The sequence below is a fragment of the Stereum hirsutum genome (assembly GCF_000264905.1).
Source record: "Stereum hirsutum FP-91666 SS1 unplaced genomic scaffold STEHIscaffold_8, whole genome shotgun sequence".
In the NCBI taxonomy this organism is placed as follows: Eukaryota; Fungi; Basidiomycota; class Agaricomycetes; order Russulales; family Stereaceae; genus Stereum; species Stereum hirsutum.
The window spans coordinates 613,039-629,948 of NW_006763138.1; the positions used below are offsets into that span (position 1 = coordinate 613,039).

The 16,910-nt window shown below is 50.2% G+C and overlaps 6 protein-coding genes across 6 annotated transcripts; 3 read left to right on the plus strand and 3 right to left on the minus strand.

The window, feature by feature from the left end:
• Positions 1–351: 351 nt before the first annotated feature.
• Positions 352–4,431, minus strand: STEHIDRAFT_168944 (uncharacterized protein; the record flags this gene model as incomplete). The annotated part of the gene is made up of 19 exons (XM_007304766.1): positions 352–639; positions 707–790; positions 879–1,002; positions 1,061–1,166; positions 1,229–1,789; positions 1,850–2,007; positions 2,065–2,083; positions 2,136–2,238; positions 2,300–2,452; positions 2,512–2,566; positions 2,620–3,099; positions 3,186–3,239; positions 3,297–3,486; positions 3,537–3,598; positions 3,658–3,722; positions 3,771–3,795; positions 3,913–3,919; positions 3,973–4,191; positions 4,252–4,431. 19 exons carry the CDS (start codon positions 4,429–4,431, stop codon positions 474–476), a joined length of 2,811 nt encoding a protein of 936 aa, XP_007304828.1. The 3' UTR covers positions 352–473.
• Positions 4,432–6,740: 2,309 nt separating this feature from the next.
• STEHIDRAFT_98157 (uncharacterized protein) lies at positions 6,741–7,915 on the plus strand (the record flags this gene model as incomplete). Its single annotated transcript, XM_007304767.1, has 3 exons — positions 6,741–7,258; positions 7,378–7,471; positions 7,526–7,915. The coding sequence occupies 3 exons, from the start codon at positions 6,741–6,743 to the stop codon at positions 7,913–7,915; spliced, it is 1,002 nt and encodes a 333-aa protein (XP_007304829.1).
• A 244-nt stretch (positions 7,916–8,159) lies between these two features.
• Positions 8,160–10,241, minus strand: STEHIDRAFT_121905 (uncharacterized protein). Its single transcript, XM_007304768.1, has 10 exons — positions 10,092–10,241; positions 9,900–10,017; positions 9,644–9,844; positions 9,357–9,584; positions 9,232–9,303; positions 9,145–9,159; positions 9,021–9,089; positions 8,773–8,953; positions 8,529–8,701; positions 8,160–8,453 (listed from the first exon to the last, which is right to left on the minus strand). The coding sequence occupies exons 1-10, from the start codon at positions 10,169–10,171 to the stop codon at positions 8,400–8,402; spliced, it is 1,191 nt and encodes a 396-aa protein (XP_007304830.1). The 5' UTR covers positions 10,172–10,241; the 3' UTR covers positions 8,160–8,399.
• Positions 10,242–10,970: 729 nt separating this feature from the next.
• STEHIDRAFT_80003 (cytochrome P450) lies at positions 10,971–13,416 on the plus strand. Its single transcript, XM_007304608.1, has 12 exons — positions 10,971–11,217; positions 11,287–11,416; positions 11,468–11,659; positions 11,732–11,880; positions 11,987–12,102; positions 12,190–12,307; positions 12,373–12,386; positions 12,442–12,688; positions 12,745–12,769; positions 12,827–12,952; positions 13,034–13,177; positions 13,246–13,416. Exons 1-12 carry the CDS (start codon positions 11,022–11,024, stop codon positions 13,331–13,333), a joined length of 1,545 nt encoding a protein of 514 aa, XP_007304670.1. The 5' UTR covers positions 10,971–11,021; the 3' UTR covers positions 13,334–13,416.
• A 1,014-nt stretch (positions 13,417–14,430) lies between these two features.
• STEHIDRAFT_121907 (uncharacterized protein) lies at positions 14,431–14,643 on the plus strand (the record flags this gene model as incomplete). Its single annotated transcript, XM_007304769.1, has 1 exon — positions 14,431–14,643. A coding segment is annotated over one exon (213 nt), but the record flags the coding sequence as incomplete, so codon positions are not given.
• Positions 14,644–14,953: 310 nt separating this feature from the next.
• STEHIDRAFT_58448 (Rft-1-domain-containing protein) lies at positions 14,954–16,664 on the minus strand (the record flags this gene model as incomplete). The annotated part of the gene is made up of 3 exons (XM_007304545.1): positions 14,954–15,699; positions 15,753–15,913; positions 15,967–16,664. 3 exons carry the CDS (start codon positions 16,662–16,664, stop codon positions 14,954–14,956), a joined length of 1,605 nt encoding a protein of 534 aa, XP_007304607.1.
• Positions 16,665–16,910: the final 246 nt, after the last annotated feature.

Genomic DNA, 16,910 nt, shown 5'->3' on the forward strand with positions numbered 1-16,910 from the left:
TTAATGTTGATGGTAAGATGAATGAGAGTCCGCACGAGAAAGGGAGAAGTACTATGACTGGTGGCGAGGGCCAATGTACATTCACGTGGAGTGACGACGTCAGGCCTGACAAGTAACATTGCATTGTCCCGACTTCCACCTCCCTACAAAATCATGCCGAATGTAGACGCTTCCTATTGTTCTGGGGGATCCTGGTGTGTAAGCGCAGTCGAATTATCTAAGATTCTGTATCAGCGATCATGAACAAAGACTATTGCGAACCTCGACTCTACTCCGTTTTCTACACCTTTAATGTTGCTAGATGCCAAATGCGATGTCTAGGAGACTAAATCTCGCTAGGAGTGTGATTATGCAGTTTCAACATGTATAATTGGGATATAATCGAAGACATGAAGTATTAAATGGTGCCAGGATAACACCACGGCAATGATAGCAGACAAAACACAACTACTCAGTATGCAAGAATCACAGTATCAGTGCTCCTCCTTACCCATCTCACGAGCACGGAGTTTCTTCTCCGTATCGCGCATCTCTGCCTTCCACCCTTTCCAAGCCTTGGGCTCTTGTTCCCAATGCTCGTGACAGTCGGTACATCGAATGTAGTATGCCGATGATTTCTCTGGATACCCAAGGAGCTCACTAAAGTAGAAGAAGCGCAAGAGTCAGGCATAGGATGGGTAGAGGGAAAAGAACCAGAAGAACGTACAACTCGGGAAGGTTATCACCTACGGCGTCCAACGGACCTGGATGCAGACAGTCCTCGCAGAAAGCCTGAGGACATGTTTGGCACCTGGGTTGGTTGAATATTCGATCGGTCGAGGACTTTTTAGTTTGGCTGCTAGCACCACTGCATGACAGACATACAGCTGAAGACTGACCTGAACAACAGACCACCTGACTGAGCAAGGGTTCGAGCACAGCGGCAACACGAGTGCTGTGGACACCTCATCGAGGGCATCTTTGTGTCGCGGACGGAAAGCCCTAGACATTCTCTATGGAAAACTGTACGACCACGGGTCAAAGCAACTCAACATACTTATGTATATGTCTATACACATACCTCGTGGACAATGGTCGCACACATAGAGTTCACCGCCATCGCGACATACGATACACCAATCCTCGTGTTCCAAAACCTTCTTTGGCTTTTTCTTCGGGGGAGCCGGCTGGGGAAGTAGTAACGATTTAGTGCGATCACACCAACAGAAGGAAAGGCAGTCGTTCATACCTGCATTGAATATACTTCTGGAGCGTCCAGTATGAAGGTCATCCCACCAACAGTCACTGTGCGGTCTGACCTGGCCCTTTTCTGTAAGTCAATCCACTTCTCTTGCCGTGGTTTCTCATCCCTCCTTGCTATGATATGTCCTTCGAACAAGCGTGATTGTACCTGTGCCACACCACTCAGCAACCTCTTCTCCTCCTCCTCCGCATCCTCCAGTAACCTCTGGTTTGCAGCCTCGTCTACTTCTTGCTTGGTATCACCAACATCACCTAGCTCGTGCCTGACCTTCGCATCTCTCCGTTTCTCTTGCTCCCGAGAAACTTTGCAGATGGACTCAATATCGGCTTCCAAGAATTTTCCGAGATTCATCCCATCGTCGGAGCTCATGAGAGCACTGGAACCTTTGCGAAGAATATTCATGACTTCGTCATACCCAAGACCAGTATCGGCTTGCGAGGCGGATTGGTTGGCCGAGCCCATCACCTTGACTGATAAGAAAAGTTTCCTCCTCAAACGATCTAGCATCTGGTCCTCGACGGTCGCTCGACAAATGAGTCGGTAAACCTGAAGAACATGTGAGCACGCTGTGCCCGGCAAAGCAAAGCTGAGTCGTACAGGACTAACCTTCACGATCTTCGTCTGCCCGATCCGGTGTGCACGAGCCATAGCTTGCAGGTCGTTCTGTGGGTTCCAGTCGCTATCGCACATGATGACGCAGGAAGCCTTGGTCAAATTGATGCCCAACCCGCCGGCTTTTGTGGAGATGAGATAGACCTCAAACGCTGTTGGCGAGTGTGATTAGTGGCCGTGACCAAAGACATATTCAACGAAAGGCTCACGAGAATTTTCCTGTTGAAACTGCACGGCACCCTGAGCTTGTTTTCATCATGTACTGGTGGAGGGTACATACCAGCTTGATATCCAACGTCCGCCGCGCGCGAGGTGTGCTGCCATCAAGTCTACAATACTTGATCTTCCTGAGATGCATAAAGTCTTCAAGAAGGTCCAGCATGCTAGTAAGCCGGTCCTGCTTCAGCCTGGTTTGTACTGTTTAGGAATCTCGTTATGGCTTACCTCGTCCACTGAGAGAAAATAAGTACGCGCTCGCCCTTAGGAAGGATATCCTTGAGAATCTTATCGATAACAATGACTTTGGAAGATGACGAGACGAGGTGTTCCCCGATGTAGTACGGACTGGGTTCGGCATCTTCGCCGAGCATGTAAGGACTATGGGCAGGGAGGCGTCAACAACTGTGAAATGTACCCAAAAGAACAAGAGAACTGACTGGTTGCATATTTGACGCAGCTGTAGCAAAAGATTCATCAACTTTTTCCAAGTCCCTACGGCACGACAGGATTAGCGAGTAAAAATTCGTCAGCAGAAAGAGACCCACCGCTTCTCGGTGGAACAGGAGCTCTGATGGTCGTCTGGACCGAATGTTGAACTACAGTTGTAGCAGACGGATCGTTTGGTTCTGTGGTGATACCCAGCTTTGATGAGGCTTCGGTCTTCTGAAACTTTACTTCAGCCTTTACGTTTTTAGCAGTAAAGACCTCATTCAGATCCACGTCGTCCATCTTCGTCAACATCCGATACGTCCAAAATCGCTGAGCCTCGGTCAAAGGTATGAACACCGTCAATTCCTCTCGTGGTGGCACTCCAAGCTGGATGGTATTCTTGGTCCTCCGTAGCATGATCACGGCGAGAAGTTTCTGGGCAAGTTTCAGGACATCGAGGTCGTAGTTGCCTTTCGCATAATCATACGACCGTTGGAAGAATCTCTCAGTTGCAGGCGTGAATACGACCGGATAGAGCCAGTTAAGGAGACCCCACAGTTCTGAAAGTGTGTTTTGCAAAGGTGTGCCGGTCAAGACTAAGGAAAAACGTCGAGATGTCAGAGAATGCTAGGGGAACAGGAAAGGGACAGGACGCAACTGAGTCGGTAAAGGCTTCCTAAACCTTGCAACTTGCCTGAGAGGTTAGTCTCACTGTTCTTGATTTTATGGCCTTCATCTAGAAGCAATCTGCGTTAGCTCTTGCGAGGTACCATCAGTCAAGCGCGTTTATCACCTAAGACAACGTATGTCCATCGTCTAGTTTTCAGCCACCGGTCTTCCGCCGCATATACATCGTATGTCGTGAGGATAATATCGTAGTGAGGGGCAGAGTTTCCCTTCATCGTAGACTTGAGGCGTTCGCGCTCGGATGCAGTGCCATGAAAACGTAGCACTTTCATTGAGGGTACCCATCGGCCGACTTCCTGTGGCCACTCTTAGTACATAATCATCCCAATTGGAGATCTGGACTTACCGCGTGCCACGAGGAGAGAACGGATAGTGGACATATGATGAGGTGGGGATCAAGAGTGATGCCTTTAGAAAAGCATGCGTTGAGTACATTATGTAGCTTTATAATTGAAGAACAAGCTTACCGGCAGAGTGTTCCTTAACGTGGGCAAACAACGCCAGAGTTTGCAGAGTCTTACCCAAACCCATCCTAGGATGGTTGAATAATACAACAAATATTTTTAAGGCGCAGACTTACTCGTCACCAAGGACTGAATTCATGCCTATGCCATCATCCGAATCGGGAGCTCAGCATGGTTCTGGTAACAAGCCAAGCGCATGAAACGCGCATGTGGAGATGAACCGACCATTTCTATGCATCCACAACATAAAGGACAAACCCTCCAGCTAAGTCGATGCACATGAGTCTCTGATCAAGCAGGCGAAACACGGAATCGTACCTGATAATCCTTCATTTCGCCACCTTCTACAAGTCGTGGCTGCTCGTTCACCTGTTCCATTGGAACGTACGCACCATGTGCCTTGGAATCGGACTCGATATTCTCGAAGAATACGTTGTTCGAGCGCGTCAACGGTTGGAAGAGGTCGCGATGGTGATACATCCATCGCTTTCTTGCCGCCTCGAGTTCAGCCCTCCGTACGTTCAACGCATCGGTCACCTAAGCGTGTGTATCATTTCAGTCAAAGTAGGTACGACCCTGTAACATGTTTGGACATACCGTCTTGCGATCCTCCGCTTTGTGCTTCTTCCTCGCAGCTTGCTCCTCTTGCTCCTCGATTTGGGCAAGTGTCCGTTTCTGAACAGCGCGCGGCTTCACCGGCTTTGGAGACTCGATTGACCTTCTAGGGCGAGCAGATCTTCTGACATTAGATTCTGTGTTAACCGGTGTGTTCTCCATTTCGCGGAGATAAAGATGCGAGGGAATATGCAGGAGTCACGGTAAACTGGAACGCCGCGTCGCGCGACAGACTGATGTTTAGGGCAGGCTTATTGGCGTCTAAACAACGAGTCACGTGGTTCAGTGGCGGTGTTGTCGCTGACACTCCACCACCACGCCTTGTTCCTAACTTGCTTCACGCAAATAAATAGAACCGGAGGGAGGTTGAGACGCGCTCAACTCGCGCTCGTCGCTCACGCATGCTGCTATCTATTTGTTCCCAGCCACATGCTTGGCTCCAGAACTCTTTCACTATAGGAGAAAAAGCCGCCCGACCTCGCGCTGAGAAATAGGACCATGGTCATGTTAATCTTCCGCGCTTTTCCCGCTACTGCATATCGCTTTAACGTCTTGCCCACAAGTCATGTCTCAAGTACCAATGTCGCGGACAACGCTTACTCTCTAGTGTTCTCGGCTAATACCAATGTTCTAGGTGCTGAAGTGCCTTGCATATCTGGATCGGCAGGTTCGCGTGGACCGTATCGATGATTGGCGAAGGCGTCAAAATCGGCAGTCATAATACTCCATACAGGACAATGGTATCGCTGTAACACTTCTCTGTGACCCGCGATGCCCTTCTCGGACTGCCGCGATAGTGTATAAAAGACTACTGACTTGCCTTCTCATGGGACACCCCTCGTCGCACTCAAGCCTGGGCAAGTGAACTGTGAGAAACAGGTAGCTACGTACCGTTCTGTCCCCCTTTTATGCTGAGCTGACAGTTATGTCTTCCGAGTTTAATATTGGTTTGCCGTTCTTTGAAATAACCTCATAATGGACTTCGCAAACGACCCCCGGTCTCCACCACCGACCGATGCCATAATTTTGCCCAGCATCCAAGAATTATTTCCTGGTGAATACTTTCAATTCCCAGCTCCAATTATCCTGTGTAAACGGAGAGCTTGCTCTGTAGATCACCTGCTTTCCTCACCCTTTGCTCTGAGGGGCAAATCAAGACGAGGATACTCGGTGCCCAATGTAAGCTCCTCTTCCCTTCTTTGTACACAAAGCACTGAATCGGTTTGCTCGCAGCCGCATCTCCATCATGGTCATCTTTCCGTCACTTCAGGAGTACATCTGGATAGTAGTCAAACCGGAGACGGACCATCTCGGGCTTCAAATGTCTCGCGAGAGCCCACAGCTCACTACGCTACCTCAACACCCTCGGCTGACATATATCGGGATTTCTCTCGTCTACCTCCTCGTACACTCCCGGCCCAGAGCACTCATCCTTATGGATTGCATTCGTCAGCTCAACGCATAGAACCTACACCGTTGACATCTTATGGTCACAACGACTATCTCCCGCGCGGATCGTCGGACCTTAATCGATCTCTGTCTTCCCAACCTACAATCTACTCTCACCCTTCTACACAATGGCAGAACTCAATGTCAATCGGAAATTCGCGTCTCTGTACATCTCCCGTCACCTCGACGGGGTGCTCTTCAGAGTCTTCCACCCAGGAGCCCAACACTCAATCAGACTGGCAGTACACTCGACGCTACATATGTCCAACTTGCTCTAAGGCTTTCAATCGTCCTTCCAGTCTCGACGTACATTGTTTCATACATTCTGGTCTGAAACGTAAGTGCATTCAGCTTCGCTCAATTATCATATACAAACGCATTGAAATGTCTGTTCAGCTTTTCAGTGCACATATCCAGGCTGTGACCGTCGATTCAACGTGAAATCCAATATGAATCGTCATGTCCGGACGCATATGGAGCTCGAGAAGGCCGCCCGCGGCCGTGCGCGGCACCAGCAGCCAACTCCTTCTACAACCCTCTCAGTATACGCTTCTGGTAGCGCTGCGTCTGCTTTCCGTGGCTACTATAGTGATGATGGTGGTGATGCTTTGTGAAAGTCGGGATATATGTTTGGTATTTGCCAAACGGCAGATTTTGACCGACGGGTTGACATGGAGTGTGCTGTATCTCGCTCTTGGATAGGATATCGCACAGAAGAACATAACACTTTTACTATCTCACGTGGGCGACCGATGCGTATATATATATCTACTTCCACCTTAAACATGCATCGAGGAATTCGCTGTGGTACAACAAAGTGTGTAAACTGCGCTACAAGAACTTTGCTTATTTAAGTTAGAGGGACTCCGAAGTCCGGGAGCAGGGAGGACATGTCGTGGGAACTTGAACACATCGCGAAATGTAATACCGGAAATATTGAGGCCACGTTATGTAACTACTTCGTATACTTACTTATAGACGCTCCATTCTTGCTCCATTCCTTTCACTCAACTCTGCTCAATATGCAACGTAAACGCCCTCTCATATCTTACTCTAGCTCTTCCGGCGAATCGTCCTCCCCTGAACCTGAAGACACGCCCATCGTATCTACATCCAAGTCTACCTCACCTCAACCAAAGAAACGCAAACTTCCGCCGCTATCCTCCCAACTCACGATACCTATTCCTGTCGACGACCCTTCCAAACACCAAGGCCGAACGCGCACAGTACCTCATGTTGATGGCCAATGGGCTGCATATGTCTACGTTCCCATCAAGGCTGGAGCTCGAGATAACATCGGAAGACTCGTGAGGAGAACACTGGCGAGTGCCAGGGAGAGGGAAAGCATGGGATGCCTGAGGAGTATTGGATTTGATATAGACAGCGATGAACTAGGGAAGGGGAAGACTCGTGATGAAAATGGAATTAGAACAGAAGACGACGAACTACACATATCACTTTCGAGGCCTGTCTTCCTGCGGGCGTATCAGAGAGAGGAGTTCAAGCGTGCAGTGAGGATCATCGCCAAGTCAAATAAATCGTCAGTCTTTGCCTCATTTTACGGTGGAATATATTGCCTCATCTTTCTCCTGCAGCTACGAGTTTCTGGTTGTAAGTCGAACACGTGAACTGATGTCGTCGGTTTTGTTTACTTCACAGATTTACTGGGTCGTTCGCCACCATCGCTGCACTTACTAACGACGAGAAAACGCGTTCATTCCTTTGCCTCGAGGTCGGAGCAGGACACAATGAGGTGCGTGTCTTTGACCATCCGCTGACGTTCCTCAACACTCACGACCGGTCCCAGCTTCGTAAACTATCAGACGACCTCACACCCACTCTCCGTTCCATGCGCCAGAAGGAGTACTATGCTTACCCTCGCTTCCATGCGTCTTTCGCATGGGCTCTCCTCGACCATGCCTCTGCTAGCATAGCACTTAACACATCCAAGGCATCTGCATTGTCTCTCGGCATTGACGGAGCGCTGTCAAACCCGCCCTACGCATCTTCTTCCCACGTTACAACCTTTGACTCACCAGACTCCTTCCCTACAATCCCCTCTTTGCCGGACAACCTCGTTGCCTCATTGAATGCTGAATTCGGCAAAGCGCTGCTCACGACGGTGGGTCATTTCGAGGTGGAAGAACTGAAAGTTCGAATAGGGAAGGATGTCTTCGGATGGAGACTGGAAGGGTAATCGGGTCCCCTGCTTTCGTAGTTGACCAAGCGGACACACGGACAAGACTCAGCTCGGCATTACAGTCAATTACCCCGTGGTGGGCCAGTACCCCGTAATGGGTCACCTACTGTTTACGGCGAGGGCTGGCATCGAAAGGCCAAGAATGCTATGATATCATGCTCCAAAGCTTCGAATGGGAGCACAACTCCACCATATGAGGGCTTCGAGCGCCCGCATTTGGAAGGTAACCCATTACGAGGTACTGGCCCACCACGGGGTAATTGACTGTACGCTATGTGTTTGTTCGAGTTGTAATGCTACAAGATGACAATACGCAGATAACGGACAAGAACTACTATAGAAGCAATGTTAGTTTACAGAAAGCAGTGCAGCAGCGCAAAACGGGAGCGTATAGCGCTAGCAGTCCATCAAGGGAATTCAGACAGATGATATATCTTAGGCCAGTATGCAACTGACACTTCAGAGTTTCTCGTGTTGGGTTTCAATCGCTGTCGCTTTGGTCCTGCAAGAAGGCCATGATGCTTCTGGCCGCATTCTAGCACAAAGCTGCTATCAGCCATAAAACTGAAGGGCAGAAGAGAACAACGGAGGGATAGGGTTATGAACGAACCTTGTGCTTGCGCTTGCCAGTTGGTTCTTCAGGCTCGCTCTCTGATGCACTCTTTTCAGACGCATTCTCTTCATCGCTACTATCTTGCTTTCCTTTCGATTTCGATCCCGAAGATCGAGAGGCTCGAAACGGCCCACCGGACACTACGGCGGCCTCGAATTTCTGCACATCCTCTGGTTGTCAGTCAGTGCGAAAGATCATATAAGCAGGAGAACATCGAAGTAGAGGAGACAACCGAGCGCACCGAGCTCTTTTGCTAGTTCTCTCTTTGTCTTGATCTCTTTCGCTTTTTCCATGCTTAGGCGTCCCTCCATCCCAAGCTCGGCGAGAATTTCTCGCAGTCGTTTGATCTGCTCCGAGGGAAGAGTTAAGTCCTTGAACTCACGAGCCCATTGCTTGCGGACGCCACAGGCCACAACGAATGACTGGAACCCAAAAGAGCATAAGAGCATGCGTGGGAGATAGAGGGCATAGGCACAGCTAGAATTCTACCTTAAGACGCTTGATGGCCTCTTCATCCTTGCTGAGCTCTGGTCCAGACTTTTTGTCACGTTTCTTTGCCTGAAATGGACATTTCAGGTCGAGTCAGAGTGATTGATAGGGAATGGACACATACAGCAGGCTTGCTCTCCTGTCAGACACAATCAGAGACGGTATCGTAAGTACACCGTGACGAACGACACAGTCATCTAAAACTGATTACCTTCCTCGATCCTTTCGTCTTGCGCTGTTTCTTTGGAGGATCATCGATCAGCACTGACAATTCGGACTCGCTCTGCAATAATATCATCAAAACATGACAACCGAAAGATTCGTTGTATCACATACTGCGTCGTCTTCGTCGTTCCGCTCTGGTTTCGGAGCTACCAATATAGATGAAGAAGCGGAGTCCTCCAGTTTAACCGACGTGTTGATTTGAGCTTCACCATCATTCCCAGGTCGCGTTGCCTTCTTACGCTTGACCGCAGTAGGTGAACTCTTTTTAATTGAAGGGGAGGAAGGCTCTGGCTTTGGGACGACCTTATCCCCTTCCGGCTCAGAGTCCGAGATTGTATCCTTCAGGGGTCACATTCAGCAGGCACATGCAGACGTCATCAAGTAGAACTGTTCCGTACCTTGGATGTAAACTTCTTCGACGACCTTGAGCGAGACGATGGTGGCTTGGAAGAGGTGGCTTTGCTGCTCCCTGACTTTTCTGAGTTGGACTTGCGCTTGCGTTTCTTGCCCGTGGTTTCTTCCTCCTTCTCCGCCGCTTGATCCCTCTCCTCGTGCTCGGATCCAGACTGGGGAGGACTATGCTTCTTGAGATTTTCCGCCTGAGCACCATCATACTCAATCTACGCCGCACAAATAAGAGGAGAATAGACGTACTACGGCTGCGTCGGCTGCGTTCTTGACTATTGTCTTCCATTCCCTTGCATCCAGCGTACCGACCTCCAATTGACAGGCTTCCTCGACCTTTTGACGCACAATTCTCGTGGTCAAGCTCCTAAGAGATGGCACCAAACTCGCTAAGTCCTGAAGAAACGTGCCCGAGACCCGGCTAGGTTCTGAAATACATACGATGTCTTGTGGGCTCGTCGAGCGTCCAGCACGATCTTTCGCGTCTGCGACTTGATATGATCAGCGTCCGGCTCTGACATTGCTATTGGAAAGAGTGGAATATGGTGGTACTGAGGATGCCGTTGCGCAAGAGTTCGAGCAGGATCACCGTTCGAGCCAAGCCTTACGCGTCGAAATGTGGGGGAAAGAGTCACGGGTGCCGCCAATGGTCACACATCACGCGGAGACCGGCCTTGTGTGACGAAGCGCGCAAACATTTTTACGTAGAGTTTCCGAACCTGCAACGGCCGCACCACCATTCCACAGCCCCCAACCGTCCAGCGAACACTTTGAACGAACGGCTACTTAGACTTAAATAACCCGAGCTAATACACGCACCATACTCCGTCTGTTTCACGTTTCTCAATAATGCTTAGCATGAGCATTCTTCGCGCGGGAACACGTACAACTTTCTCAGGACATCCTGGACCATCATACACACTCGAAGCGCCCTCGGTTCAATCAGCGCCTCGCGAACGACTGAGCAGACCCACCGACGATCTGAGGCGCGTACGATAAGTCAACCAAGCCCGAAGTCTTACGTCGTCTTCAACGCCCCGAGGTTGAGGCAACGTGTTACCACGGAACGTGTTTGACGAGTTTTTGCTGGTTTTCCATCAGTAGTTCTGCTACTCATCTGGCAGGACTCGCTCTTTGGGCGCTCTTTGATATCTCGTTATTCATCAGAATTTGAAGCTCGAAGACGTGAGTCTGCCGGAACTCTAAACTCGCTTCTCGACTTCTGTTACCATTTCTGCCGATACGGTGTCACTACCCCTGGCCCGGCTTCTTATAAAGGTTGATATGTCGGCCAAAGCGCTCAGCAAACGACTCGCCTTGGATTGATCTACTCCTCCCTTGCGCTCCGATAGCACTGGAATAGCTTGCTCCATGAACATCCTCACCTGGAGTTTCCTTCTGCTATGCCTTGTTCTCATCCTCTTTAAAGCTCTGGGCTACCTCCGACCGTCCAGTGATGGTAACGAACTTCCTCCCGGTCCCAGACCCTTGCCCATCATCGGCAATGTTTTCGACTTGCCTACCAAGCAGGTGTGGTCGGAATTCGCTAAATGGACTGACACATACGGTGAGAACCCATCTACTCGGACATACTTACCTGTTCTTGTTCGGTTCTCACCTTTGATCTCGCTGCCAGGTCCTATCATCTCAGTGTCCGCACTAGGCCAGCGTATTGTGATCATAAACTCGCTTTCCATCGCCCGTGACCTCCTTGAAAAGCGCAGCAATATATTCTCGGATCGCCCGTACATCCCAATGCTAGACTTGTGCGCCTTTTTCATCTCCCTTCTCTGTCACCAGCCCTGACCTTCGTCAAGAATGGGTTTTGACGTGTTTAACCTTACGATGCGTCGCTTCGGACTGGAGTGGCGTGCGGGACGGCGCATCGCAGACCACAGTTTGCGCCCCGCCGCAACCCTCACCTACCGACCCTTCTTGGTGTCTAAGAATCATCAACTTATGCAGCAGTTACTTCGAACACCTGACAATTTTGTCGAACATTTGCGGCAGTACGTCTTCCATCACTCTTTTGTGCCGCTAGTATTACGCTTATCCTAGGTATGGCTGTGTCATATTTACAGTTTCGCGGCCGCCATAGCCATGAACATCGCGTACGGATATGAGATAGCTCCCGCAAATGACCGTTATGTAGCCATCGCGGAAGATGCTATTGACAGAGCAGTCAACGCCTGTCTCCCAGGTCGTAGACTTGTAAACATCTTTCCAAGCTGTGCGTTCAATCTATCCTCATTTGAACGACTACATCCCGCGGACTTCGCTCTTCATCTCACTCTTCTACGTTCACATACTAACTTCATTTCCGTCTCATGCTTCAGTGAGACATCTTCCTGAATGGCTACCTGGCATGGGGTTCAAGGACTATGCACGCGAGGCTGCTAAGTGCACAGCAGAGATGGTGGACCGGCCATACGCATTCGTAAAGGAGCAGATGGTTTGTCGTTCTTTCGGTTCCGTCGGAATCAGACCATACCAGCATCCTCGGCGATTCGTAGTTTACTAACTATAGATGTCATATTAGCAACACGGGCTTGCTCTTCCTTCTATCTGCAAGGAGAATCTGGAGTCATATGACCTCGTCTCTCCGACCACAGAGCAAGAGAATATGATTAAATACGTCGCTGCCACTGTCTACGCCGGTCCGTCTCGTTTCTCTTATTCGCGTTTTATATAGTCAATTGATAGTCCACCACCGCGCATGCAGCTGGAGCCGATACGGTGCGTGTGTTATATTCGTAGATCCCTTAGCTCTCTGACATATTTATTCATCCAGACCGTCGGCGTGCTTCACACATTCTTCCTGGCGATGACGCTCTATCCCTCCATCCAAACCCGCGCTCAGGCTGAGATCGACAGCGTCCTGGAAGGAAAGGCATTACCTACTTTCGAAGATGAACCGAACTTGCCATACGTGAAAGCTCTGTGCATGGAGCTAATTCGGTGGAAACCCATCACGCCTGTGGCCATTCCGCACGTCAACATTGAAGCTGACGTGTACGGGAAGTACTATATACCTAAAGGTTCGTTGGTTGGGGACAATTCAGAGGATCGAGAATTCACATCAGTTCGATCTTAGGTTCCCAAATCATCGCAAATGCCTGGTATATTCCCCACCTACGTCCCTCCCGTCCCCTCAATTTAATGCTTTCCACTCCCAGGGCCATGTTGCACGATCCTGTAGCCTATCCCAATCCAGACGATTTCTCGCCTGAGCGCTTCATAGGGCCTCACGGCGAGTTTGTTGAAGATCCAGACTTGACCGTCGCCTTTGGCTGGGGGCGCAGGTTTGTTCATCTTCACTTCTGACTGTTTTACCTTTACCTGCAGCGCGTGATTTTACGCTTACCCCACTTGTACTGTTTCAGACTTTGCCCTGGAAGGCATTTAGCGCTTTCCAGTGTATGGATCGTAGTAGCTACGGTCCTCGCCACATTTCATATTGCCAAAGCTAAGGATGAATATGGTAAAGAAATCGACGTCTCTGGAGAGTATACTGACGGGCTCGTGAGGTACGTTCGCTAATGCGCTATCTCATTGTCACCGGGAAGGTGTATTGACCTAGTATGCGGCGCGACAGCCACCCCATGCCCTTCAAATGTACTATTACCCCTCGGAGCGAGGACGCTGCCTTCCTAGTGAAGAGCACATTGACTATGCAAACATAAGGGATTACACGCGTTGAACGTTTTTGTATGTTGTACGCTCTCTGTTGTTGCGCTACTTAATGGGAACCACCTTCCTACAATCCTGGATATTCTCTTTGCATTCGCAACCTAAGAAAGACAGCTGAAAGGCATGGTTTGAACCTTGCCCTCCGAGCCCGTGCGACCCCCTGGCGGAACTGCCTTCACGCCACTCTACCACATTACCACACACTGTCACCCAGTACCTATCAGTCACAACGCCAGGATCTTTGAATGCTACGAAAGGAGATACGTACCTGTGCAGAGACTCGCGGGTTCCCATTGGATCGACAAACCTGCTGGCGGGTCCCTTAGCCAGATCGCTCTAGATGGGATCCGTAGGAGGTGAGGCTGCTCGATACCATGTCGTTTCCTGCTTCAGTGGGTGGGGGTAGCGTGTCTTTGGAGCCCGAAGGTAGTCGGGCGGGAATAGTAAGAGAGGGCTTTGATACAGCGACTTTGAGAATGATAAACAGCCATCGTCATCTTTCGAGTGCATCATGCAAACACCTTATGGGGAAGCTAGATCCCACACAATACTCTCGAATGCTTTCTTTTGGCAACGGACGGTGTTGCGAATGTTCAAGCCATATCCTGTCCCGCATGATCGGGCATTGTTTGGTCACCTATAGTCCATACGGAAAAAGAAGAGGGCTGTCTATGGTTTCGGGGGCAGTTGTAGGCCGAGAGCGAGCGATTGTAGCAACGAGCAGAGACGATGGACTGGAAACGATGGAGTGTGTGCAGCAACAGAGTCCCTGGGGTGGAGAGGCTGGGTTCGGGAGCAGGAGTCAAGCAGGATTGTCACGATCCAATCCAATCTCATCTTAGCAGCCGGATCGGCAGGGATCGGCTGACAGCAGTCTTCGAAGTATCAGGCTCTCGGCGGTCAAGAAAAACGAAGGTCAAGAAGACCGGACTTGGACGTGGCCGTGACGCAGGCGCGTCGTGGTTAATAGTAAAACGCGATCGGTCACAAAGTCATCCGATCCTAGCCTGTCACAGCGGGCCATTTCGAATTCAGTTACGCCTCAGTTGTGTATCAGAGTACTGTACTTTTTCGACCAAAGGTTCATCAGAAATGTACGTCACCCATCAGTTTCGCCCCGGTCACGGTTCAGAAACCGTGCGTGAGCGTGACGGGACCCGTAAATAGTTCAGAAAACAACGTAGGCGCTTGCAAAAATGATCATTTTGCGCAAGCGCCTGCCGAGGTCACTGTTCGCTCACCATGCGTTATGTGTGAGGTCACGCAGGATTTTGTTCGGTTCACCAGCGCGGAGAACGCGTGACGAACCTTTGGTCGAAAAAGTACAGTAACTTTCATCTGCATTTGCAGAAAGGACTTGGAGGTTTTGAGCGGGACACTCTCATCAAACTAGGAGATCAGCATCTGCCGTTTCTTAGAAAGGATGCGGTTTGCCATCATGTCGTCCTCGCAATGATCAAGGAAAAATTCCGTGCATTTCATTGTATGTATACTATGCTTGTGGCTCATACCGACTCCAGTACTGTAAGTTAATTCTTTCTGAGCATAGATATGATGTGCGCAAACTTGGCTCGTTCAAACAAGAAACTACAACGACAGTGATTAGCAATACGTCAAACAGGATTGAGCAACACATACCACGAAAATAAGCATACTGTAACAGAAACCACCGCCACCCCTATATGACCTTTTTGAGCCAAAAGCGACGGTGGAACCCCCTGATAGACCCTCTGACTCCATCGCGTCGCGGCTGCACATACAGCAAACACACCAAGCACGGGCACGGGCGGCACTGCGTCTCGCCAGTGGACCAAACGTCCTGCGCCTCTTTCATTGAAGTATCTCCGGATGAAAGTACAGCAGTATAAGGCGCGCATACAGGAGTTCGCGATGTTTGCCCATACGAGTCCTGCGTCACCGAATCCTAGAGTTCTAACGAAGGTCACCGCGGCAGCAACGAAACCGAGCGAGAAGGCGATCATCCAGCGACTTTGAGAGCGTAGGTCTGAAGGACTGCAGGCAGACGCGAAGAAGGCTTCGAGGACTCCATTAAAGGCCATGGTGGGAATGTAGTGGATGTATGCTCCGAGGATCCGAGGTGCGGATGTATCGTGGTATCGTGGAGGGAGGAACAGAGTCGTGGCAAGTGGGAGGTATGGTGGGCCGAAGACGGCGAGGAGTAGGAGAAGATGTGTGAAGAGCAAGAGGAGGGTCATGAGAACTTGCGAAGCGGTAGCGAGGGCTTGTCGGTCGGCCGCATTTCCCGGTTTATCGGCTTTTGAAGGAGGGAGAGTTTTGGAGAAGAACATTCTGGAGGTTTCCTCAATGGGAGCAAAAAGTATGCGAGTTACAAGAGAGCCTGCGTGCGATGATTCAGTTCTGTTTCCCACGGAATGCTGCCAAAGGACAAACCATAGTTCGACGCGATCGCATATCCACCCTGGTCCGCCAATGGACTGAGGCGTGACACAAGAAACTTGTCGCCTTCGTTCAAGAAGTGCTTAATGACAGATTGGCCAGTCATCGCACCAGAGAGACGCAGAAACTCTGGATCGAAATATGTTATCTTTTTGCTACAGGTCTCGTCAGCAAGCCTTGGGCACTACAGTGATGGGCAATGACGAACTTTCCGTGAACATCTTCCGAAACCTTTTCAGGCGTGAAACGCATACTGCCTCCATAGACACGGAAGAATGTCAAAAATATAGAAATTCCCCACGCTAATTGGCCGAAGGCGAATGCAGGCAAAGCCCACACTGGAGGCGCGAACGCGAGGAAGAGGAATGTGACGAGCGTCTTCAGCAGCGTGGCCGTTCCCTCCGCACGAACGCGGATGTCATATCGTAGTTCATTGAGAGCTCGGATGTACATGGGCTCCGTGAGGAGTTCGATGGCTGCAGCTACCGCCATGGTAAAAACGCTTGTGTAGAAATGAGGCTGCGATGTCGTGGAGGAGCTACTAGAAGCAATGTATCCAAAAGCGAGGACGAATGCCGCGGGTATTCCGAAGATTGTTGGCAGAAGAGCAACATTTGTGACAAGAGTATTTTTGGTTGGTTTTGCTCTTCCTGTTGAGGGGCTGCGGAGCAGAGCAATGCGAACGCCTTCGCGAGTGAAGAGGATCGTGGAAAGCAAGAGTTCGAATTGGATGGAGGCTGTTCCGAAGGTTTGTGGAGAAGCCAGTCGAACTAGCGCTTGGTTAAGGGCAAAGGTCAATATGCGTGACACCAATCCGAGAAGAACTAGTGAGGATGCAGAGGCTAGCGATGCATCGAGGACATTCACAGCAGGAGCGCCGCTTTGCGACGACGTGGCAGACTCCATCGCCGTTGAGCTGTAATTTATGGATGTCGATTCTGCAGAGTCAGTTGGGTTTTCAGTATCGTTCACAAGACGCTACAGAACTGCCGGTACCTGCCTAGTTCATGCTCTGAAGGGTGTGCGTTTGATGCAAGATTCACGGTGAACTACGTTGGAAGGTGGTAAGTGGCGAACATAGTCCCGCGTGCTCGTACGCCACAATGGCGGAGCCGAACCGGTGCCTTGTGGCGCGCCACTTATACCAAGGTG